This window comes from Vigna unguiculata, chromosome 5 (genome assembly GCF_037176805.1).
Source record: "Vigna unguiculata cultivar grain cowpea cultivar isolate G323 ecotype 2 chromosome 5, ASM3717680v1, whole genome shotgun sequence".
NCBI classification, from domain to species: domain Eukaryota; kingdom Viridiplantae; phylum Streptophyta; class Magnoliopsida; order Fabales; family Fabaceae; genus Vigna; species Vigna unguiculata.
The window spans coordinates 19,677,460-19,699,611 of record NC_140796.1 but is presented as its reverse complement, the minus strand read 5'-3'; the positions used below and the strand labels follow the sequence as shown (position 1 = coordinate 19,699,611).

At 33.1% G+C, this 22,152-nt stretch overlaps 2 protein-coding genes across 9 annotated transcripts; both read left to right on the top strand.

Moving 5' to 3' along the window:
* The first annotated feature begins 1,673 nt into the window (after positions 1-1,673).
* Positions 1,674-9,112, top strand: LOC114185200 (uncharacterized). 8 transcript variants are annotated; one of them, XM_085673931.1, is made up of 10 exons: positions 1,679-2,019; positions 2,680-2,858; positions 2,944-3,051; positions 3,119-3,153; positions 5,425-5,531; positions 5,826-5,855; positions 6,101-6,202; positions 6,623-6,698; positions 7,582-7,636; positions 8,624-9,112. In XM_085673931.1, the coding sequence occupies exons 3-9, from the start codon at positions 2,955-2,957 to the stop codon at positions 7,591-7,593; spliced, it is 459 nt and encodes a 152-aa protein (XP_085530057.1). In that variant the 5' UTR covers positions 1,679-2,019; positions 2,680-2,858; positions 2,944-2,954; the 3' UTR covers positions 7,594-7,636; positions 8,624-9,112. The 8 variants fall into 8 exon arrangements, with proteins under 8 accessions (XP_085530056.1, XP_085530054.1, XP_085530057.1 ...); XM_085673928.1 differs by lacking the exon at positions 7,582-7,636 and having other exon boundaries at positions 1,677-2,019; XM_085673927.1 differs by lacking the exon at positions 7,582-7,636 and having other exon boundaries at positions 1,680-2,019; positions 6,591-6,698.
* Positions 9,113-11,715: 2,603 nt separating this feature from the next.
* On the top strand, positions 11,716-22,152 carry LOC114185464 (U4/U6 small nuclear ribonucleoprotein Prp31 homolog). Its single transcript, XM_028073198.2, has 8 exons — positions 11,716-11,863; positions 11,975-12,040; positions 12,159-12,296; positions 12,819-13,711; positions 13,830-13,900; positions 17,032-17,134; positions 17,294-17,369; positions 21,724-22,152. Exons 1-8 carry the CDS (start codon positions 11,861-11,863, stop codon positions 21,829-21,831), a joined length of 1,458 nt encoding a protein of 485 aa, XP_027928999.1. The 5' UTR covers positions 11,716-11,860; the 3' UTR covers positions 21,832-22,152.

Below are 22,152 nucleotides of genomic sequence, written 5' to 3'. Positions count from 1 at the left end.
ATAAACAATCATTCTATGCATACTAATGTTCTCCTTTGGGAGATCCAATAATATACAAACATAAGCATAATGATGCTAATCATATTATAACATTATTGATAATTAAAATATGCATCAACTAGAATCACCTACTACTTTTGGGTATATAAATAAAACTAGTGACACATACAAAATTATCTACAATCATGTTCATTAATTATGAGAACAATTAATCAACCTTTGGGCGATCCTTAAATGCCTTATAATTAATGAATTTTAATTAACCCATAAATTTAATTATTCATAATTTAGCATCCATACTATGGGTAATTAAAATAAAAAACATTAATAATTTGAAATCATATAAACTTTAAAATTTTGGCCACTTTAGTGACTAACAAAATTTATCATACTTAATTTCAAATAAATAAATACACATATATTTAATTGCTATAAACTTTATATAGCATCCTCATTAATTTTAATTTAACAATAACAAACATAAATATTATTACAAATTAAAATAAAATTATTAATTATTTATATAAATAAAATAATTAATATTAATTTATTGATAACGTAAACCAATCAAAACATTACCTATTTTCCCTAAGCACATTCAGACATGGGTAGTTTTATTCCATTCACTCCCTCATTTCAAAAAACACGTTCACAGGTAGGTTTTTTAAACTTTCAATACCATTTTGCCATTCACAGGGTAACACGGTAACAGTTTTTGTAACTTCGGAAAAACAAGAATCCAATTTAATTCAAGGCATGGCATAAGGAAAAGCTTTGAATTCTATTTGCAGTTAAACCTTGCATTGCAATTATAAACCCTCGTTAATAATTTGGGTTCGTGAAGATTGGGGATAAAAATTAAATTAGGGTTTATAGCATTAGGGGAAAACATCACATAATAGGAGAATCATAAATCCTACAATCTTTCTGATACTACATGTAAAACTTATAAAAGATCTTTAAGATTTATAATTCTCACACGATAAATCACCGTTTTCCAATCTATCTCTTTGTCTTTCTTTCTCTTTACACACGTTCTTGATCGGTTACTGTGAAAAGAACCTTACCTTATGGCCAGAGACAGAACCCTAATTCCTTTTATAAACCAACGTCCATCAAGTTGATTTTTATTTTATCTTTATCTTTATTTTATTTTATTATCACTTCCCATAATAATAACCAATAAATCTTTATATTTTATTAAATCACAATTGAGCCCATCATAATATTTTAAATGAATCACTAATAAAATTAATTCGTGAATTAATTCTAAAATTTTTGAACGCCTTCTATCCCAATGATGCCGATCACACCCAACTCGCAATCCTTCAAATGAGCTGATCCCAATCCCATGAATCACACCTAAAATGACGAACCCACTTTCTTTCTCGGTTGATCTTCCACGTAAGCACATAGTTACATGCGACGTACAGTTAAAGTGACACATCACTTTTCCATTATCAATTTTAATATTGTTAACTTGGAGACTAAATTAAGTTACTTTATAAAACATTAAGATCAATTGAAACAACAAATAATTTATAAAACATTAAAGATCAAATTAAAACAATAAATAATTAGGAGGCCAATTTAAAATTAATAAAAGGAGTAAAATAATAATTTAACCTAAAAACTAATCAAAGCCACGATTTTATAAATGTTGTCCTTGAAAAATATGGGGGCTAATGAGTGTAACCGTGCCTCTTTCTTAAAAATAACAGTGAAAAATCTCAATTTCCCTGCACCAATTCTCACTGCGTTTCCTCTCAGTTCCCCTCTACCCTATTAATCTTTTTCACACCACCGTCTATCACCACCGGGTCACCTTCTAATCACCACCGTGTCTCCGTCTAATCACCATTGCACCGCCCCACTTCGTCTCCCTCTCAGCACACAACCTCCTTCTTCATCTACCTCAAACCAAAGCACCAATTCGCCTGAGTTTTGTGCGTCTCTGTCAACACCACCGTGCGTCTCCCTTTCTACCTCAGACGTGAATTTCGTGAATAGTGAATAAAGGTTAGTATCTCGTTCTCCAACCTACGAATTTTAGGGTTTTCTGTTGTTTTGGTTCATTTGCTTAAATTAATTTTATTGCTTTTCGTTTTGTGTCCAATATTTTGGGTTTAGGTTTTATTTGTTATTTGAGTAAGATTTGGTGAATCGGGTCTTGTTAATAGGTGCCCTGTTAAGAATTTTTTCCCCGCAGAGGCTTTCTTCGATTTTCAGGTTGTTCTCGTTAATTTGATTCACATTCTTATCATATTGATCTTCTCTTGATTAGTCCCTTTGATTTCAGCTGCCAAACTCGTACTTGGAATGCCTTTTAATACAATTTTACTTAGAAGAAAACAATATAGTTTGCAATAGAATAATTCAGAAAGCAAAAGAATATACGAAGACAATACGTATTTCACACTTAGATGAAACAATGTGATACAAAGCAAATAATAGAGTGGTTTTGGTTCGTTGTGCCTTTTTTTGGTTTATAAAGTAAGGTGGCTTGAGCTTTTATTCCTGCACCCCGAAATGAGTGTATGCACGTGTTTTTTCTATTTTCTGAGGGTGTGTGGTAGGGACTGTAAATTTATACTGAGAGTGGTGTGTATATGTGTATGTACAAAATAAAATAAAACATAGTTCATTACCTAGATCCATACCAAATTGTTCGAACCGCAGGCGATCCTTCCCTGCGGTTGGTGAAATTACAGTTAATTCAGTGCAGAAGGAAACTTGTTTGGTCTTGCTCCTTCCTCACCTCACATCTTCCACGAACGTATTTCACTGTTAACACCAACAACACACCCAAAGCCCCAATCTTGTTCAGATCCCTCGCACCCTTTTCCATTCAAATTAGGGTAAAATCGAATCATCCACCACTCATGCAGTTTCTATTTCTGTTTTCCAATTCTCAATTTTAATTTCTTCATCTTTTCCATCAAGGGTGTGGCAAGATGAGTGAGGTTTTCGAAGGGTACGAGCGTCAGTACTGTGAGCTCTCTGCTAATCTCTCCCGCAAATGTAGTTCAACCTCGCTTGTTTCTGATCAAGGTGCCTTCAAAATCCTAATTTTATTTTCGTTTAATCCACCCCTTTTCTGATGAGGCTGTCCGTGAAGAATTGTTGGAGGCTGGCATGGCAGATACTCATTCGGTATATTTGGGGCCTAGATTGCATTACTTTATGGCATTCTTTTCTTAGAACTATGAAATATCTTCATTTAACAGTTTAAAATTTTTGGATAGTTAGTCCTTCCTTGACATGCTAGCAAAGCTTTTATGACCAAGTGGTCTAGAGTTTGATAAAAAAAGTTTAGTTTCAGGATGAGATAGTTGCATTATCTTTGCTTCAAACCTGAGGGAATATGTTAGAAATATAATGTAAAACTATAGGAGATCCCATGTTGGCTAGAGATATGATCAAATTTGTAGGGTTGAGTTAGGCCTATCCCACTTTCTAAGAAAAATCATTAGTGTGTCTTCAGATAGCAACTTAAGCTTTTGGAATAGTTGGTTCATGATAGTAACTGTATTACCTTTAAGGTGTTTCAAATGACAATGTTTTTGTTGAGATATTTGTTGTTACAATTAGAGAATTTTTGTCCATTAATGTGATTAAGGAAGTTATACCATCTCTCTGTTATTCTATTATTTCTGCAGGTAGATTGATTTTTGTCCTTGATTCTAATCCCTAAACTTATGAGCTTGATTCTCTTAGCCCTGTATATGAATATTGTACTGTTATCGTGGAATAAACACACTATTCTTTAATTTCAACGTTGTATTAGAGCAACACAGTCCTTTTGACCTACCCATCATTGTTTCATTGCTATGCTTCTTAAAATTCCGAGTTCTGCTTTAATCTCACGATTTTTCTTGCAAATTAATCGTCTTCGATGCTGTGTCAATCTCCAACATCTTGTGACATTTTAAATCCCCTTTGTTATGTTATTGATTCCTACAAGTTCAGCCGTTTTCCAGCTGTGTTATTCATTCCAACCACATCTTCTGCCATCTTAGCCACCACCATGCATATTATGATATTACCGGTGTGTTTCAGACAATTGTATTGCAGCGCATCCTATTGCCATGTTTCAAACACATTTTCACATTTTCGGCTACATTTGTCTTCCTTTTGTTCTTGCTGTGTTCTTTGTTCTGATAATCTTTTTCATCAGCCGTGCTCTCGCACGCGTGTTTATGTCTTAGGTCCTATCTGCTTTGCCTTTCATACTTTAGGCATGATTTGAATAATTTTTGGTCATTGCAACCAATCCCCTATTATGTCATTGTTCCGATATATTTTCTCTTTTGTTTCAAGTCATACACTTTGAGATCAGAGACATCTATCTACTCACATGACATTACCAAAAGTATCAGTTCGCCCTTCTATAGTCTGAAAGAATCGTCACAGTCCCTTCATTCTCGTATCTCAAATTATGTAGTTTGATTTCTTTTATTTAAAGGGGTTATTTGTTACTAGCTTAGATCTTAACTAGAGGGGGTCTGCTGAGATATCACAGGAAACATTTTTCAGATATTTGTTATCATTAAGGAAATGATGTCCTAAATTTATGAGATGGATTCTACGTATTATGTATAAAATATAGGTACAGTGCTGTCACCATTCTTTCGTTTCAACAGTTTTTTATTGGTTGAATGTTTGTATAATTACAGCATGAGATAGTTGGACCTGTGGATTGTCTACACTTCAAGCCCAAAGGGTTTTGCATGAAGGGACGTGCTTGGAATATAACATAGTTTGTCATTTTAGAGTCTTCACTTAATATCTCTCTCTCTCTCTCTCTAGATATATATATATATATATATATATATATATATATATATATATATATATATATATATATATCGATGTAAATAATAATTAATAAGTGATATGTTCAAACTCAGAAACACAACAAAAAGTGAACGATACACCGATTTCTTCTGTGACATGGGATGTTATTGCCCCCAATCAGTTTATGGATCTTTAAAATATGAAAACGACATAGTCACGGGACACTTCTCAATTTTTTGATCTTCCAAACTGAATAAAAAAAACCCTACCTTTGGAGACACTTCCCTTGCATACTCTGTTCCACTAAGCAATTACTGCTCTTCTCTTTCTCTTTGGTAAGATTTCCGACCATATGAAACTCTCTCTATGTAGTATCTTCAATGATCTGTTATTTATTTTTTCTTTTTTGTAAAAATGGTTTTTTATGAAAGTAATGCAAAGTGTTTAATGTAAATATTGTTCCAATAGATTTGTTCCTTGTCCCCCATACTTGATAAAATGCTCAAGTGAACATCAAGTTAGGATATGTTTGTCTGTTATTTGTTGATTGGTGTTGGGAATTTAAGCATGAATGTGTGCATTTTACTAATATAGCTTACAATTTGTTGCTGACCATTCCTTTACTAGGACTCTCATCATATGGAGGACAGCGCACGCCGAGAGAAAGTTAGAAAGTATGAAGAATTTGTTGACAAACGCTTGAAACCTGATCTTATTCATGCAATTAGTCAACGGTATGATGTTCTCTCCTTTGCATTCTATTTATTGTTTTGAAACAATGTGTATGAAATGTTTGTCTTACTAAATGTGTTTTTTTTATTAATACCCTAAATCCTTTTAATGGGAAATTTATTTGTACATAAGCTATATAATTAGTTCATTCTGTATAATAAGTAATTTATGTGTGTTTCTAGGCTTTTTGAGGTCTCCAATTTATGTATTCGAAAATGGATTTAAAGTAGTTTTATATGTGCATGACTCAAATTCTGCTAATGGTATTTACTCATTTTCTAATCTCTTTATTTCAGGGACAAGGTTTTTGAACAACAAAAAATTTTGTATCCTTTTTAGAGTATGTGCGTGCAGCTAGGATCATTTAATAACCTTGTAAGACTGAAATATCAATACAACAACTTTATGTATTATTTATTTGTCATAAAGTCTGCAGTAGCATTGAAAGTTCAAATCATGTAAATCTTAGTTGTAGGCAGAACTGAATTGGTGATTAATCTCCATCTAAGGACTAACACTTAAAGGTCAAAACAAATTTTTACATTGTTATATCACTTGACTTGTTTACTAGTGCTGATCTGCGAAGAAACATTGAAAATCTAGAGAAGAATAGTGTAACCAGTCTAAGAACTTTGGTCAATCTTGGGTCTGAAGTGTACCTGCAGGCAGAAGTGTAAGTCATTAGAATTTTAGTTTTAGCATTGGTTACTAATAATGTTATTTTTTTCTCAATTTGTTTTTTAATTTTCCTATGGGGCACTCATATTTTATCACCAGTCCATATGAATCATGATCAAACATGTTTTTCAATTGCATATCTTATATTTGTAGTTAGTGGTCATAGACATTTTTGATATATTATCATTATCAACATCAGTCATCATCATCTTATCAACCATTAGGATTTGTGTTATATGGCTAACGTGGATGCAGACACCGTTCTGCTGCCACTCCCCTCCTTCTCTTGGGTACAATCAATTTGACAAAGATTTAAACTCAGGGAAACCTTTCTCCCACTAGTACATCTCTTATATTTCATGTATTTTATTTAAACTTTACAGGCCAGATACACAACGCATATTTGTGGATGTAGGATTTGGATTCCATGTGGAGTTTACTTGGTCGGAAGCTTTGAACTACATAGAAAAAAGGGAAGAAAAGATAGCCAGGTACAAGTTTGGATTGAACATAATTTACTCAGTTGAAACATGAAAACCAATCTCTTTATTATGATTTTTCAGTCTATTTGTTATGTTGAAACTTACTTTAGTCAACCCATGGTCAAGATCCGTATATTTCCTATTGACATATTTTGTATCATTATTCTCCATGAGTTTGATTCATCCATGTACATGTGTTTTCAAAAATGAACTGAAACACTTTGTTTTCTTTAGTTGTAGTTTGGTATTTCTTTGGCTAAGAGGTATAGTAAATGATCGTATTCTATACTTTTGTAGAATTCTTATCTTTCATATGATTGAAATTAGAAAAATTTTCTATGGTTTTCCTTTTTAATCTCATTGACTTCCCCTGCATGTGTTTTGGACATGGATAGGCTTAGAGTTCATGATTGATGTATGTGTAACTTAGGTTAGTGAACTTTCAGGATGGTTTGTGGGTCATTATACTAAACAAATTTGACCGATATAGAAAGATAAGATAGTTTAGAAGGCTTGATTATCATTATAAAAATGTGTGCTTAAGCATTTTGGGTAATATGGTATTAGTCCATCAATTGGTTCTTTGTTCCACTATGAGATTAGATGTCAAGATACAACTACAGAAGTTTTGTCAAACATCATTATGGAAACAGTTAATAGATCCTTGTTTAAATTATGCATTTAGCCCTAGAATTGTGACTAGGTCTTGAATTTTTTGGTCTATTTTTTATCTTTTGGCTATGAGGGTCAAGTTATTTTCATTTTGTTCTTCTTTGTCTATCTTTCTACACACTGGCAAGTAATTTTCTTTTTATTTATTTCCTATTCATTTTAAGGTTGAAACTTGAAAATAATGTTGCATGTTGAAACTTAAGGCATGCTTATGTTGCAGGCAGATAGATGAGTACACCCGGTTGATTGCATCAATTAAAGCCCAAATCAAGCTTGTATGTCCTTAATTCCTTTGTTTCTTATAATTATTCCTGCGTAAGTGGTGGTCATTGGTTAGCATATCGTACACAACCTAAGACCACATGAGACAGATAAGAAGCTCAGAAGAACCCTCAAAGGGTCTAATGTCCTTGAGGCCAAAAGCCTACAGAGCATGTATGTTATGACCTATTTATGGGTCAGCTCACTAAGAAAAAAAAAGCACCCTACCTCAAATTGGGTTTGTGTTTGCTTCAGCATGAACTGGTGCATACCAATGAATTAACTATGGGCATTAAAATGTAATCCACATTACCAAATATGTTAATTGAAACAAAATGCATGGTTTTGTTTTGAATAGTAGTGGTAATGTGTTGCTATGCTTAAATTTTTATTACCACTCGTGTATTCTTGTTTGACTATGTTGGATTAATTGTCCAAATAATGTTATAATTAGTTGTTAATTTATACATACGTATTTAGAATTTTCTAGTCATGGGGCATAAATACATAGACAGTAGAGTTTAACATGCATGAAGATCAAGTTGAAGTCTACCAAGGATTATTGTTTGTTGTCCTTTGCTAAACATATTTATATTGTTCGACTTGGAAATGTTAAATTAGGTGTTTAGATATTGAGATAAGTAATATGCATGGTAAAACTTCACCTTACTGTCCCCAAGTTATGGGCCTTTTCATTTCATAAGATTAGCACATCTGAGAAGTGAGCTAATCTTTAATGGGCTGGACTCAACCTACTTGGGTCTGTCCTTTTTTGCATTGACCATTGTAGGTGAGGGCTGACTGAGTTGAGTGGATTTGCCCAAGTTAAGTGATGGTTTTTTCTATGAAAAAAGAATGTTGGGTAGTGTTAAAGATAATTCTAGTACGAACCAAGGATTGAATTTTCCATCAAGATATATTAGGAAAGTTGTTATCTATTTTTATGCAATAAGAATTATTTTATGGTAGAGTTCCATGAACTTTAAACTCTTACAATGCAGGTTTGTGAAGGGATTCGAGAATTACTTCAACTTCCGGCTGAGAAATCCTTACCAGAGCGGATATTTTGATGTTTACCAACAAGCTGCTCAAGAAATGATGAAGAAAAACAGAGATTGATATTTATCCACCTCAGTACATGAAGATACATAAAATTTTGTTAGGTTTTTTAGCTACCCATTTTCCTTTAGTTATGGTGTCCTGTGTTATTATAGTACAATTGTGATGCCTCAGCCTTCATGTAATATTTCAAGGCAAGATTTGTTTTTTAGCCATTGGGTTTAAATTGGTTGGCTTAAGAATTTTCAATATTAGGCTTCAGTTTTTGTTTTTTGGGTCAGCAGAGTAGGCTTGATTTTATGACAGAATGTTTGTAAGAAGGGCTAGGTTTATTTTGCATTATAAGAATTTGAAAAACTAATGCAAAATAAAGGCTTTGTCGATGAATATTAGGGGAAAGTTTGACAATTGAATTCCTTTTCTGGTCCTAATGTGTTCACCTATAATAGTAGTTACAATCGAGCAAAATATAAAAAAAATCAATTCACGAGCCAAGCCATGGGGTTAGTACCATCACATGTTTGTTGTAAAATCATGGATGCATTCATTGAATTATAGTATACAAAGGAGTTATCACAAAATGCAACAAAGTTGGAATTCCAATTTCAGATGCAAGAATCTGATTTACTAATTTTCTTTATGCAGTTTGTAATGTGTCTGTGTAAGATTATATGAGATGTTAAGGACATTTATACCATCTTACATGGTCATTCCCTCATTGTCAAACACATAACCTAGTTGCTCTCTAATTTTTCATCCATTTGTGGTTATGGGGATTGGGTTTTCATCTTCCATTTGAATCTTTTTAGTTACATTTTGTCTCTCCTTTAAAGCATCATCATCCTTTCACTATGTCAATGTTGTTGTATGTTTTTGTGCAAGCTTAAACCATTTTCATGCATTCAATTTTCAGCTTCCTCTGCACTGCTAATTTCATCATCACCACAAACACTCTCCTTTCATATATCCTTCATTTTTCATAATTGGGACCACTTTGTAAAGGACTTCAAAATGGCTAAACATGTGATAACTATATTGTTTAAAATAATAATCTTTTGAATGTTATATAATGAACAATCAAAATGTTCAAAGGGATAACAAGTTTGAAAAATAATGTACATGTAAAGAAAATTTATGATGTATGGTGTCTTATCAATTATTATTGAATATATTCTTTTAATAAGTCACATAGCATATTTTTTATTATTATTGGAGATGCTCCTTTGTTGGGTAGAACTAATCAAATACTTTCTATTTGAATATTTTTACTTAATTGTATATCCAATACTCGAACTTGATACCATCAATTAAATTGGAATAGCATCATACTAATTTACTCATGTGCACAAAGATATGGTTTCTTGATATCTAAATATGGTTCTTATTATGCTTTTCAAATTTTCTGTGCTTTTTTCATAAAAAAATAGAGTTTATCTATCTTTACAATTAACGAAATAAATAAGAGAAATATGCTAAATATTGTTCACTAAAGGAGAGACTTCAATGACCATATTGATTTTTGACTAAATAAAGATGATAATAGTATTACATTTTGCTAATATTGTTAATCAAAAGTCTATTTTTTAGTGGTGAATCCATATAAAGATAAAAGTTATTCTTAATGTTATAAAAATATAGATGATGTGTGTCATTACTTGAATTAATAACAAATAATGGTACAAGAATTTATAATAACACATTAAATATAATGATGATTAAGTTTTAGATATAATATATATGTACAATTAAATTAATTTTTTATGATTTTTAATTCAAAGAATTCATGAGATAGTAAGTTAAGCTTATTTTTTACTATTATTAAGATTTTTCAATTTTTTTTCTCTTTTATTACCAATGATGGAATGTCATTCCCTCGATACAATAAAAAGCAGAAGTTGTAAAATTTTATCAATCTACATTTTCCAAATAACAAATAATCCAAATTGTAGTATTATGTTGACATGTAACAAATTTTCACATATATTTTACATTTACTATTTTATTCTTTAATTTCTCTTGTTTTTATGATACAAAAGTTAACTTATTTATTAATTAAATAATTTTTGAAATAAATTGTCAACTATGTAAAAAAATATTGTCCTCATCCAAATCAGGCAAAAGAAGTGTTTAAAGAAAAATTTAGTTTGACTTCTGGAAGTTTTGGTAAAACCAAAATTAACTGTTAGACTTGTATGATAGAGCCCACAGGTTTGCTTATTAAGTTATGGGACAAACCACTAAGCTGGAAATGGTGTGCGTGTGCAGTGTGGGAAATGAGAATACTAGAAAGAAATCTTTGTGTAGATTATTCCTCAACTGAGATGAGATGTACATAATTTTATTTGGTATGCATCAAGTAGGGAAAAATCTTAACACCCTCACTCCCAGTTTCTGGAAGTATCCTCTTCCTTTCAAATTGAAGAGAGAAACAAAAGCAACATCAGGTAGTGTAATTCATGAATAAATGATAGAGAAGGGACTAGGAGGGGTTGTGAATTATCCAAGTTCAGTTCAAGGAAATGGGGCCGTTAGTTTCATACCGAGTCTAGTTCTTGCTTTCTGCTACGATTCACTTTATAGATTTCTGTTGATGGTAATGTTTAATTCCTGAACTTTGACTCCGTATTATTCTGCACTCTACACTTTACAATGCCTAAAAATATATTTAAGATGAGTTTGTTTTAGCTTAAAATTAAAATTGAAGAGCTTTTGAAATAAAGTGATTATTGTTAAGTAGTTCTTACAAAAAGAATAAATTATTTATATTTAGTTATAATAATAAAAAAAATTAATTAAAAGTGTTCCTTTACGATTTTGAAGACAACTTTACCCATTTATTTCTATTAACTACTTTGAATAATTTATAAAACTAGTTATTTTTAATTTTTAATTTTCTTTTAAAGTAAAAAAAAAATCTAAAAGATTATAATAATTACTTTTTAAATTATTATTTTTTTCTAAAGAAAATCTCATTCAAACCCATCCTTTACCTTCTACTTTTTTATATGGAAGATGAGTATTTATGAAAAAACAGGGTTAGGTCTTTCATCCAAATAAGCTGGGCCCATTACATTCACACGTGCTTTCATCCTTCTAATCCTATTTTCTGAGTTCTGGAAGGTCACTAACCGGAATACCAATTCACAACAACATCGATTCTACCCACCTCGTCTACAGACATGGTTTGTTTTCGTTATCTTCCTTTTCTGTGTTTTAATTGAACGTTTTCAGTTTCAAATTTTAATTTTGAAGTATGGACATTTAGGGTCTTATTATTGTGTGTTTGATTCCAGGCTACACTTGCTGATTCTTTTCTTGCCGACCTTGATGAACTCTCTGATAATGAGGCTGAAATTCCGGTAAGCTTCTTCTTCTTCTTCATCATCATTTTATTTATTTTTATCTAAACCGCCAAGTTTGAAAGAATTCAGGCAAAGTTTTGTTACGAATAAGGTGGTTGGTTCCTTGTTGTTTCAGGAGGATAACGATGTTGATGCTGCTGACATGGAAGAGGATGTTGATGGTGATCTGGCTGACCTAGAAAACCTCAACTATGATGACTTGGACAGTGTTTCCAAGTTACAGAAAACCCAGAGGTACATTGATATTATACAGGTTAGTTGCTCTCATTTCTTTTGAAGCTATTATAAATTGACCACAGTGAAGCATTTAAATTGTGGATGCTGTTTCATCGTGTTCCTTGATATTACGCCAAATTGGGGACAGATGCTGTTGATGCAGCCACCATTGTGATCTTGTTACAGTTGCAGACACCCTATAAAACTTGATGTTGCAGCCAAAATCATGGTCACGTACTGTTGCTTAAAACCTTGCTCCCAGTTGTTGTTGGTGGGACCTCCAATATCGCTACTCCTACTGTCACAATTTTAAACCAGGCTTGTCTGTGAACAGTCATTGTTATTGCTATTGTTGTTGGGTGCTTTATTGACTTTTGTAGAATCTAAAATCAGTTTGTCTAAGCTGGGAGTTTAGGTTTCTTTCTTTTTTATGTTGTAAATGGTGTTCTGTCTTTTTAGTTTCAATTTCTTTTTTCTGATATCTACGGTGTTTTATTTATTGAGACATACATATTGACATTGGTGCATGAATAAAGGAAAATGTTATTTTTTATTGCAGAAAGTGGAAGAGGCCCTTAAAATGGGGTCAGATGTCTCGACTCAGGGAGTGAATCTAGAAGATGATCCTGAATATCAATTGATTGTGGATTGCAATGCTCTGTCAGTTGACATTGAGAATGAAATTGTTATAATCCACAATTTTATTCGTGACAAATATCGATTGAAATTTCCTGAGCTTGAGTCGTTGGTGCATCACCCGATCGATTATGCACGTGTCGTTAAGAAGATAGGAAATGAAATGGATTTGACTCTTGTTGATTTAGAAGGGCTTTTACCCTCAGCCATTATAATGGTTGTGTCTGTTACCGCTTCAACTACAACTGGCAAGCCTCTTCCGGAAGAAGTCCTTAGTAAGACTGTTGAGGCCTGTGATCGAGCACTTGATCTTGATTCAGCGAAGAAGAAAGTTCTAGATTTTGTTGAGAGTAGAATGGGTTACATTGCACCCAATCTCTCTGCTATTGTTGGCAGTGCTGTTGCAGCTAAACTCATGGGCACAGCTGGTGGCCTGGCATCTCTAGCAAAGATGCCTGCTTGTAACGTTCAGCTTCTAGGTGCCAAGAAAAAGAATCTTGCTGGGTTCTCCACAGCAACATCTCAATTTCGTGTAGGTTACCTCGAGCAAACAGAGATATTTCAGACTACTCCTCCATCTTTAAGGATGCGAGCATGTCGACTCCTGGCTGCGAAGTCTACACTTGCAGCACGTGTAGATTCCATACGGGGGGATCCATCTGGAAATACTGGAAGGGCTTTCAAGGATGAGATTCACAAAAAAATTGAGAAGTGGCAGGAGCCTCCTCCTGCAAAGCAACCAAAACCACTACCAGTTCCTGATTCTGAGCCTAAAAAGAAGAGAGGTGGTCGACGGCTTAGGAAGATGAAGGAAAGGTTAGCATAGTCTTAAATTCTTGTTTGTACTGGAGTTTTAGGTAGCTGTGTTGAAGGTATGCTGGCTTATGCCTTTTATTTTTTTTTTAAATATATGACCGGTTGATTCTAATTACAGGTATGCAATAACAGACATGAGGAAGTTAGCCAATAGGATGCAATTTGGAGTCCCAGAAGAGAGTTCATTAGGTAATTTTACCAGTTTGCTCTTGTCCTATTTGCATAGTAATTTTTTTCCTTTTGATTTTTTAATTTCATGCTTGAATTTATATTTATTATAGGGAGTTAGGGATTTATTTAGATGGAATAAAAAGGAAAACGGGAAGTAATTAGACTGTTAATAATTAAGTTGTGATAGTGAGGCAAAACCCTATGATAAGAACCAATGCCGATCACATAAGGAAAGCGAAGGATTAGTGGGAAAAATAAGGGAGGGAATTGAAAATATATCCACCCGCTAATGTAGTTGGTGGTAATGGGAAAAAAGGAATTTGATATTCTGTTAGGCTATTAGTGAAAAAGAGGTTTGAAGAGAAAAGTGAGCAAGAATTGAGTTTAGAAATTGGTGGGCGACAGGACTTTCTCTATTTCTTTAGTCCAGTGTGTTCGTCTGTATTTCACATCAGAGATTCCAAATAGCTAGCTTTTTCTATCCGTTTGTTATGGCAATTCTGGTCTAATTCCTAACAATTTATTAATCCAATTATACTAATAATTGATGGAGCAACTATGCGTGAAATTCACAACTCAAGTTGATGAATTCTGATATTTTTTAATTCAAAATGTTCTGAAAAGGCAGAGTATGAAGGCATCTCAACCCCAGGTTGGGCATGCAAATAGTGAAACTGAAAAATGAGTTGAAAATTAGGAAAATAGCTTGAAATATAATTGTGCGTTCGGTACTCGAGATATTGAGAAGAAAAGTCTGAGTTGCTCACTTTGGCACTCATCTGCATATTATATATATATATATATATATATATATATATATATATATATATATATATATATATATATATATATATATATATATATTCATACACACACACACACACATGGATATATATATGTGTATGTATGTATATATCAAAAACGTAGCAATGAGTACAATAACATAAAAGAAAGCAGAGCAGACTGTGCCTATGGATGGCAGTAGGCTACAATTCAGAATGGGGGAGAAGACTGCTTTATACAAATACAAGAAGTGCATATAATATATTATCTAAAATTTAAATCTAAAACTCCCTTTAAACTGGAGCATATAAATTATATGGAATTGAAATTGATACCCTTTCAAAGACTTTGAGGCCATCAGCAAGTTGATTATTTAAGTTGAGAAATTCAGTAGAAATTTCCTTGGCCAACAACTTCTCTCAATAAAATGACACTCAATCTTTATATGTTTGGTTCTTCCAGGAAACATTGGGTTAGAGGAGAAGTGAAGGGCTTCCTAGTTGTCACAATATAACTTCATTAGTTGAATATTAGAAAATCTTAACTCTTGAAGATGTTGTTTAATCCATATCAATTCACAAGTGACTATGTCCATTGCTCTGTACTGTACTCTACATCTGCACTAGACCGTGCAACATTCTCTTTCTTACTCTTCCAACCGATAATATTACTACCAATGGATATACAATACATTCTCTTTCTTACTCTTCCAAGAGATAATATTACCACCAATGGATATACAATATCCAGTTGTAGATCTCTTGTCTGATGGATATCCTGCCTAATCAACATTAAAAACCTAGAGATTTGTCACTTTATCTCCATGCAATAGACCTTGAGCTGGAGTTCTCTTAATATACCATAGAAGAATAGGGATCACAAATTCTAATAACGGGGAGCTAGCATAAATTGACTAACAACATCGACTGCAAAAAAAAAAATCTTGTGATTGCAAGATAAATGAGTTTTCCCACAAGTCTTCTATATCTCTCTCTGTCAGAATATGGTTCACGCCTTTCTCCCGTTGACTTCTATATCTATGTGAATATTACTTCCTTTTCTTCTCAGCATTACTCCTGCATTCTTGTGCGAGTGGAGGCTGGTCACATCCAAACTTGTATAAATAGGAGTATCCCTTTTCCTCCAAAAACACTTTTTAGTACTCTTCTCTTATCCTGGGTCTTAGCCTTGCCAGTTCCGTAACTTCAGTATATCACACAAGAGATTCCTTTTATATCCCAGGGCCTTGTGCAACAAATGGCGAATAAGTCTTTAAAGGAAGTGATTAACCACACGTTATGAGTTCAGCCATTGAGCATTCATTATCTTCTGATTGTATTTCAATTTCCTCCTCTGTGGTGATGGTATCCTTGACCAAGAAAACAAAGCTCTATTCATATAAATCAGGAAAAGTAGTTCTTTCCTTTGAGTTTTTCAGTAGTAATGGTATGTGTTCCAGAGAAAGACAACTGGACCAACTGATGATATGTTTGGGAACCAAAACATGAAAGAAAATCTCCTTCTAGGACTAAAGGAGAAGAGTGAAGAGCCGGTGCTTGTCAATGACATAAGAAGATAACATCTAATCATGAATTTGTTAGAGACGTTGTCCAGAAAAAAAGATAAATTGATGGCAGCTGGCAACAGATGGTGGCAACAGGTAGTGGTGTGGGACAGTGATGTCCAGTGGTGGGAGGTGGTGGTGGATGATGGTCACCATTGATAGAGGCAGCAGAGTGAATTAATGTGCTCTGATACCAACTTGAGATATTGAGAAGAAAAGTCTGAGTTGCTCATTTTGGCACTCAGCGGTATATTATATATATATATATATATATATATATATATATATATGTATGTGTATATATATATGTGTATATATATATGTATATATATATATATGTATATATATTTATATGTATATGTATATGTATGTAATGTGTATAAAAAAGAAGCAATGTGTGCTCTGACAGAAAAGAAAGCAAAGCAGATTGCCTACTATAGATGCCAGCAGTATACAATTCAGAAAGAATAGGAGAGAAGAAAACAGCTTTTTACAATTACAAGAAGTACATATATAATATATTATCCAAAGTTTAAATCTATCAGGTACAAGTATAACAAATAGTATTACAAGCCTTAGGCAGAATATTATGCCTCTAATGTTCCATGTTTGCAATCCAGGTCAAAGTACAATGGTAATAAAAAGGTAAAGCTATTGCATGCTTAGCCAAATTGCTAACACCATAAGCCCCTCAAGTCCTAAAATGGCATTAATTACTATGTATGAAATCCTTTGGAAACTTCAAATGAAAAAGTTTTAATCTCTCCTTATATTCTTATACTTTTATGCATGTGAATTATAGGAGATGGTCTGGGTGAGGGCTATGGAATGCTTGGTCAGGCTGGCAGTGGCAAACTACGTGTGTCTGTTGGTCAAAGCAAACTTGCTGCAAAAGTTGCAAAAAGGTAAGTGCTCCTCATTGCTTGAGTTCTATAATATTATGCTCTAGTTACTTGATATTCTGATTTTGTGGCGAGATGATAAATTACCACCCATGTCTCTGGTACATTATTTATCTAACTGACCACGATGACAATTCTGGTGGACTATTATTCATTTGTCAGATTCAAGGAAAAGAATTATGGTAGCAGCGGTGCTACATCTGGTTTGACATCAAGTCTTGCATTCACACCAGTTCAGGTTTGCACATCTTTTTGTTGTTTTTGTATATTTCTCCTGCTCTCTAGTACCTAACTAGTGCAAAAGTAGTGAATTTTGCACAAAATTGTCATGAGAAGTTGTAACTGGAAACATTGTTTAGCATTTAAATAATTTAGCCTGTACCTATAGTCTTTGGAATAGCAGTCATCCTGTTATCACTCCAAAATTAGTGAATTTCTCCCAAATTGGTTGTGGGAAGCTGTGAATGAAAACATTGTTTAGCATTTTAAATGTTTAAGCTTGTATCTATCCATAGTGCTTGGAGTAGTGATCATCTTTCTATCTCACTAACACTAGTGTTTTTGGGACTGACCAAGGTAGTTGAATTAGGATAATAATTATGAATTGGAGAGCCAATTTTCCAAATTGCAATCAAAATGTATTGTGAATAGTAAGATTCACTATTAATGTAATAAGTTGAACATGCTTGAAAAATTGAGGAGGAAATCTGATTCAATTCCTTGATTGTAAACCAGTGCAAGAGGGTACATGAGAAAACTCTACTATAAGAGTGGGCTTAAGCTTAATTCAGCCTCATAAAACAGGCTTGTAAGATGAGATTCAAACCCACTTATATATTATAATTTGGTCATATGTCTAGTCAATGTGAGTTTTCCAACACTCTGTCAGCTGTAGTGAAAATCTCAAGTGTGGGAATAGGAGCAACACAATAGCAGGTGCCATGATAGGCCTAATAAACTTGACTAAGATAGGTTCGAAATGGTGCTAATACTCAACACGACTACTTTTCTTATATTCAGAAAAAGAAACCTATACAATAAATAGATAAAAGAGATTTGATATCCTCTAATAACAAAAATATGATACAGGACATAAATAAAAATGTTCCTAATAATACATGTATCATGTAGACATTCTTAATTGTATAGGATCAACTCCTTATTTCCATAATTAGAATAGATTGTTGAAAACTGGGAATTAACTACAAAAAAAAAAACTAAAAGTTAAAAGTTATAGTGGTTATTGCTAAGTTTGGCAAGTGTACTAAATCACACTAGTAGTAATTTGGAAAGTTTGAGCATCATTTTAAAAGGGATTTGCGTGTGTCAAGCTAATTGTATATCAATACTAATTCAGACTAATAATATTAACACTATTTGATTCAAATTTTGCAATAGTGATGATTCTAAATTCAAAACATATAAAACTACTAAATTAAAGTTATGTTACCCGAGCAGGGCATAGATTCACTGGAGTTGATTTCATGAACTGAACTCAATGCAATACTCTACACAATATATTTCTAACAACTCAAATATTCACACCACAAGTTCATAAGTACTAATTCCTTAGAGACAAGTTCTAACCCTCCATGTGAAAATACTAATCCCTTAGTTATTTTAACACAAGTTTTGCATTAGGGAAAGGTGTTTAGAATGACCAAGAGATTATATTCTATAAGTTGTTCTATCCTTGTCTAAGTTTCAAAGCATTTTCCAATGTTTAGATACTACAAAATAACATAGATAATCAATCATGCACATGAAGCCTCAGGAAAGAACACAAGAGTCATGAAAGAAACTTATATTACATAAGAGAAAACTACATGAAGTTAAGGTACATTGCATCCAATCTCAATGAATAGGTGAGTTAGCTACTTCTACACATGAGTAGCACAAAAATGGAACAAAAGTGGAATGAATGAAGATGGAAGTGATTCTTGAACTCTCCATGTGCCTCTTCCCTTCTCTAGGTCTCCAAAAACTTCCCCTTTTTGCTCACATCTCGACTTTTAAACAGCGGTTAGAAAACAACTTCTTATTGGGCAAACCTAACCTCTCGCTGGGCAAGTGGTTGCTTTTCGTGTCAAAGCAAACTTCCTCTACTCGTTGAACAAATAGTCCTCTTGTTGGGTGAAAGGAAGACTAGCTGAGTGAGCTAAGGTGATTTTCTCCGGTGAGAAAGCCTCTAGCTGAGCGAGAGAGTCTTACAAAACTTCTTCCAATCTTCCTCAAACTTCCCATTCTCTTCAAAAGTTCAACAAAGAGGCTAATCAATTCTATTTTCTAACTAAAACGTTTAAATCTAAATTTTCCATGAAATAGTCACAAAATGCATGACACAAAGACAAATAAGGGTTTTCAAAAGCATGAGAAATAAATAATTATCATACTTATTAGTTGCTTAAGGGGCTTAGAGCTCATACCTTCTCAATTCCCTCTCGACTGAATGCTTGCTCACCCCTTGTACTTTCCCTTCACATTTATCACCATTCTCTCCTTGCTTCAACACGTCTTGACAGTTACGAGTTACACGGAATTCCTGGTGTATAATGCACCTCTGGCCATGTTAATCATTAGATTTTCCAGGTCTTGTTTGGAGAATTTCATACTACACACAAGTCCTGAAAGTAAAAGAATATTGAGCCTTTGGTTAAGTTGCTGAAAAACGTGGCCAGGTTTTCTCATGTATGTAAACTGCTGTATCTAGGCCATGTGTTTGTTGTTCATCAGATGAGTTAAGTATGTTTTTAGTCCTTGAACTTTGACTCAAAATTGGAATTCATCCCTGTCAAAAACTTCGATACATTTTGGTCCCTAAACTTAAAAAATGAATTAATAGTCCTTTTAACAAAAATCAAGTTAACTTTTTTTGACATGTCGAACGCGTTTTATGTTAGTATTAGAGTTGTTTACACCGTTTGACACATTTTCGGTTCAATATCTGCTGAGAAATGCGTTCAACACCTCAAAAAAAGTTAACGTAATTGGATTAAAAAGACTATATTCATTCATTATTAAAGTTTAGGGACCAAAATGTATCGAAGTTTCAGAAAGGGATGAATTCCAATTTTGGGTCAAAGTTCAGGGACTAAAAACATACTTAACCCGCATCAAATTGACTAATACCTACTTAGATGAAAGCGATAATTCAGTTTTGTAGTTGACGATTTCCCAGTTTTTCTCATTTAGATAAACTTTAGTGTGGGTTTGGATTGGGGCAATTTGGGGTGTAATGTATTTTTTGAAGAATTTTAAATAACCTACTGTAAAGTAAAGTGTTTGGATGCAACATTTAAAAAGTAATTAAAATTCTACCATTTTAGTAAAGTGTTTAGTAATCCTCACTTGTGTGTGTGTGTGTGTACATGTATATATTATATATATTTTGTAAAAAATTTAGATTTAATGGAATTGTTTTAATACTAGTAATTATTTTAAGTTTTAAAATTTGATCTAATATTAACAATGTATTCAAGTTTATTAAATATTTAAAAATTGACCGTTGCTTATTTAATATTAAATTTTAATACCTCCAGGGAAAATTGAATTATTGTGTACAAATAAAAAAATTGAAATATAAGACATTTGAATTACTTTGTCCAAACAAAGCGATTGAAAAATGAAGAAAATCCTGTGCATCTAATCCAAAATTTATTTATTTCAATTGTACGAATTGCTAACAAAATTAAAATTCCTATTGGCTGCCATTTCTCGGTTCACAAAAATTTCACATCAAAACAAGTTATAATTTGGTTTATTTGAGTCACAAATTTGTGAAGTCGTCAAAAAATAGTGTACAAGACAGCAAATATTTCTATTACTTAGCTTTAGCAAGAATGTCTTCTTGCCCTAGGTTAAGCTTTGGAAAGTTGTTCTGTACTTATGTGCCTTGTGAAACCTGATGCCTATGTTATGTATAAAACAGTGGAAGAACTTTCGAGTTCGAAGTTCCTTGTGTGCTTCTGTTCTGCCTTCTGTTTGCTTGGTATTTCCAACTGATGGTTTCTGTGCAACACTTTTGGTTTTGATTGATACTGAGAGACGTGAAAGATTTGTAGACTGGGTGTATTCTATCGCATCTTATAACTATACTCAGTAAACTGAGTTTGAATTTTAAATATGTTTTACTAGGTTAGATATGATTAAAACATGAGAAGCGGCACTTCTGTTTTTCCAAAAAAAAAAGAGAAGCAGCTAGTAAATGAGGCAAGAAAATAATTTTAAACACGTTAGTTGTGAAATCCTATTTTAAATTAGACAAAAAAATGAAATTGGGATAAATGTTTGCTTTCCGGTGGAATTCAGACGTTTTAGTAGGTTTAGGTCCCTGGTTGCCACAATATGCTATTCATGGATTAGTAGCTATGGAACACAATTTTTGGCAACAATGTATTTCGCAGGATTTAATATTGGATAGCATATACACGTGGTCTTTCTTATGAGTTAGTTCATATCAATAATTTCACTGATATTAATGATCGACAATGGAATACTTGATCTTGATAGCACTTTTTGCACAATAACCAGTTACTTTTTCTTTCGTTCAAGTTTTGCATTAATATTGAGTTACATATATTGTTGTTTTTCAGGGGATTGAGCTGACAAATCCACAAGCTCATGCACATCAACTTGGTAGCGGAACTCAAAGCACTTACTTCTCTGAAACAGGAACATTTTCGAAGATTAAGAGGACTTGAAACCGTGCATGAATTCAAACATGCCTAGAAACTGTTGATGCCGATGGATATTACTTCATAGGTTTACGATAGATTTTTGAAGAGTAGCCGTGTCGTTGATACGTTAGCATGTATATGACTTGTGCTATGCCTTAGACTAGATTCCTTTTCGTAGTAACATAAATGATGATCGATATAGTGACCATTTTCATGAGTTAGCTTGAGAAAAAAAAACATTCTCATTGGAATCGACCAAGTTTTGGTATATTAATGCACCCCAAAGAGACTCAAGTCAACAGCCTTTTATCAATGAATAGATCCGGAATGTAGTTTTATATTTCA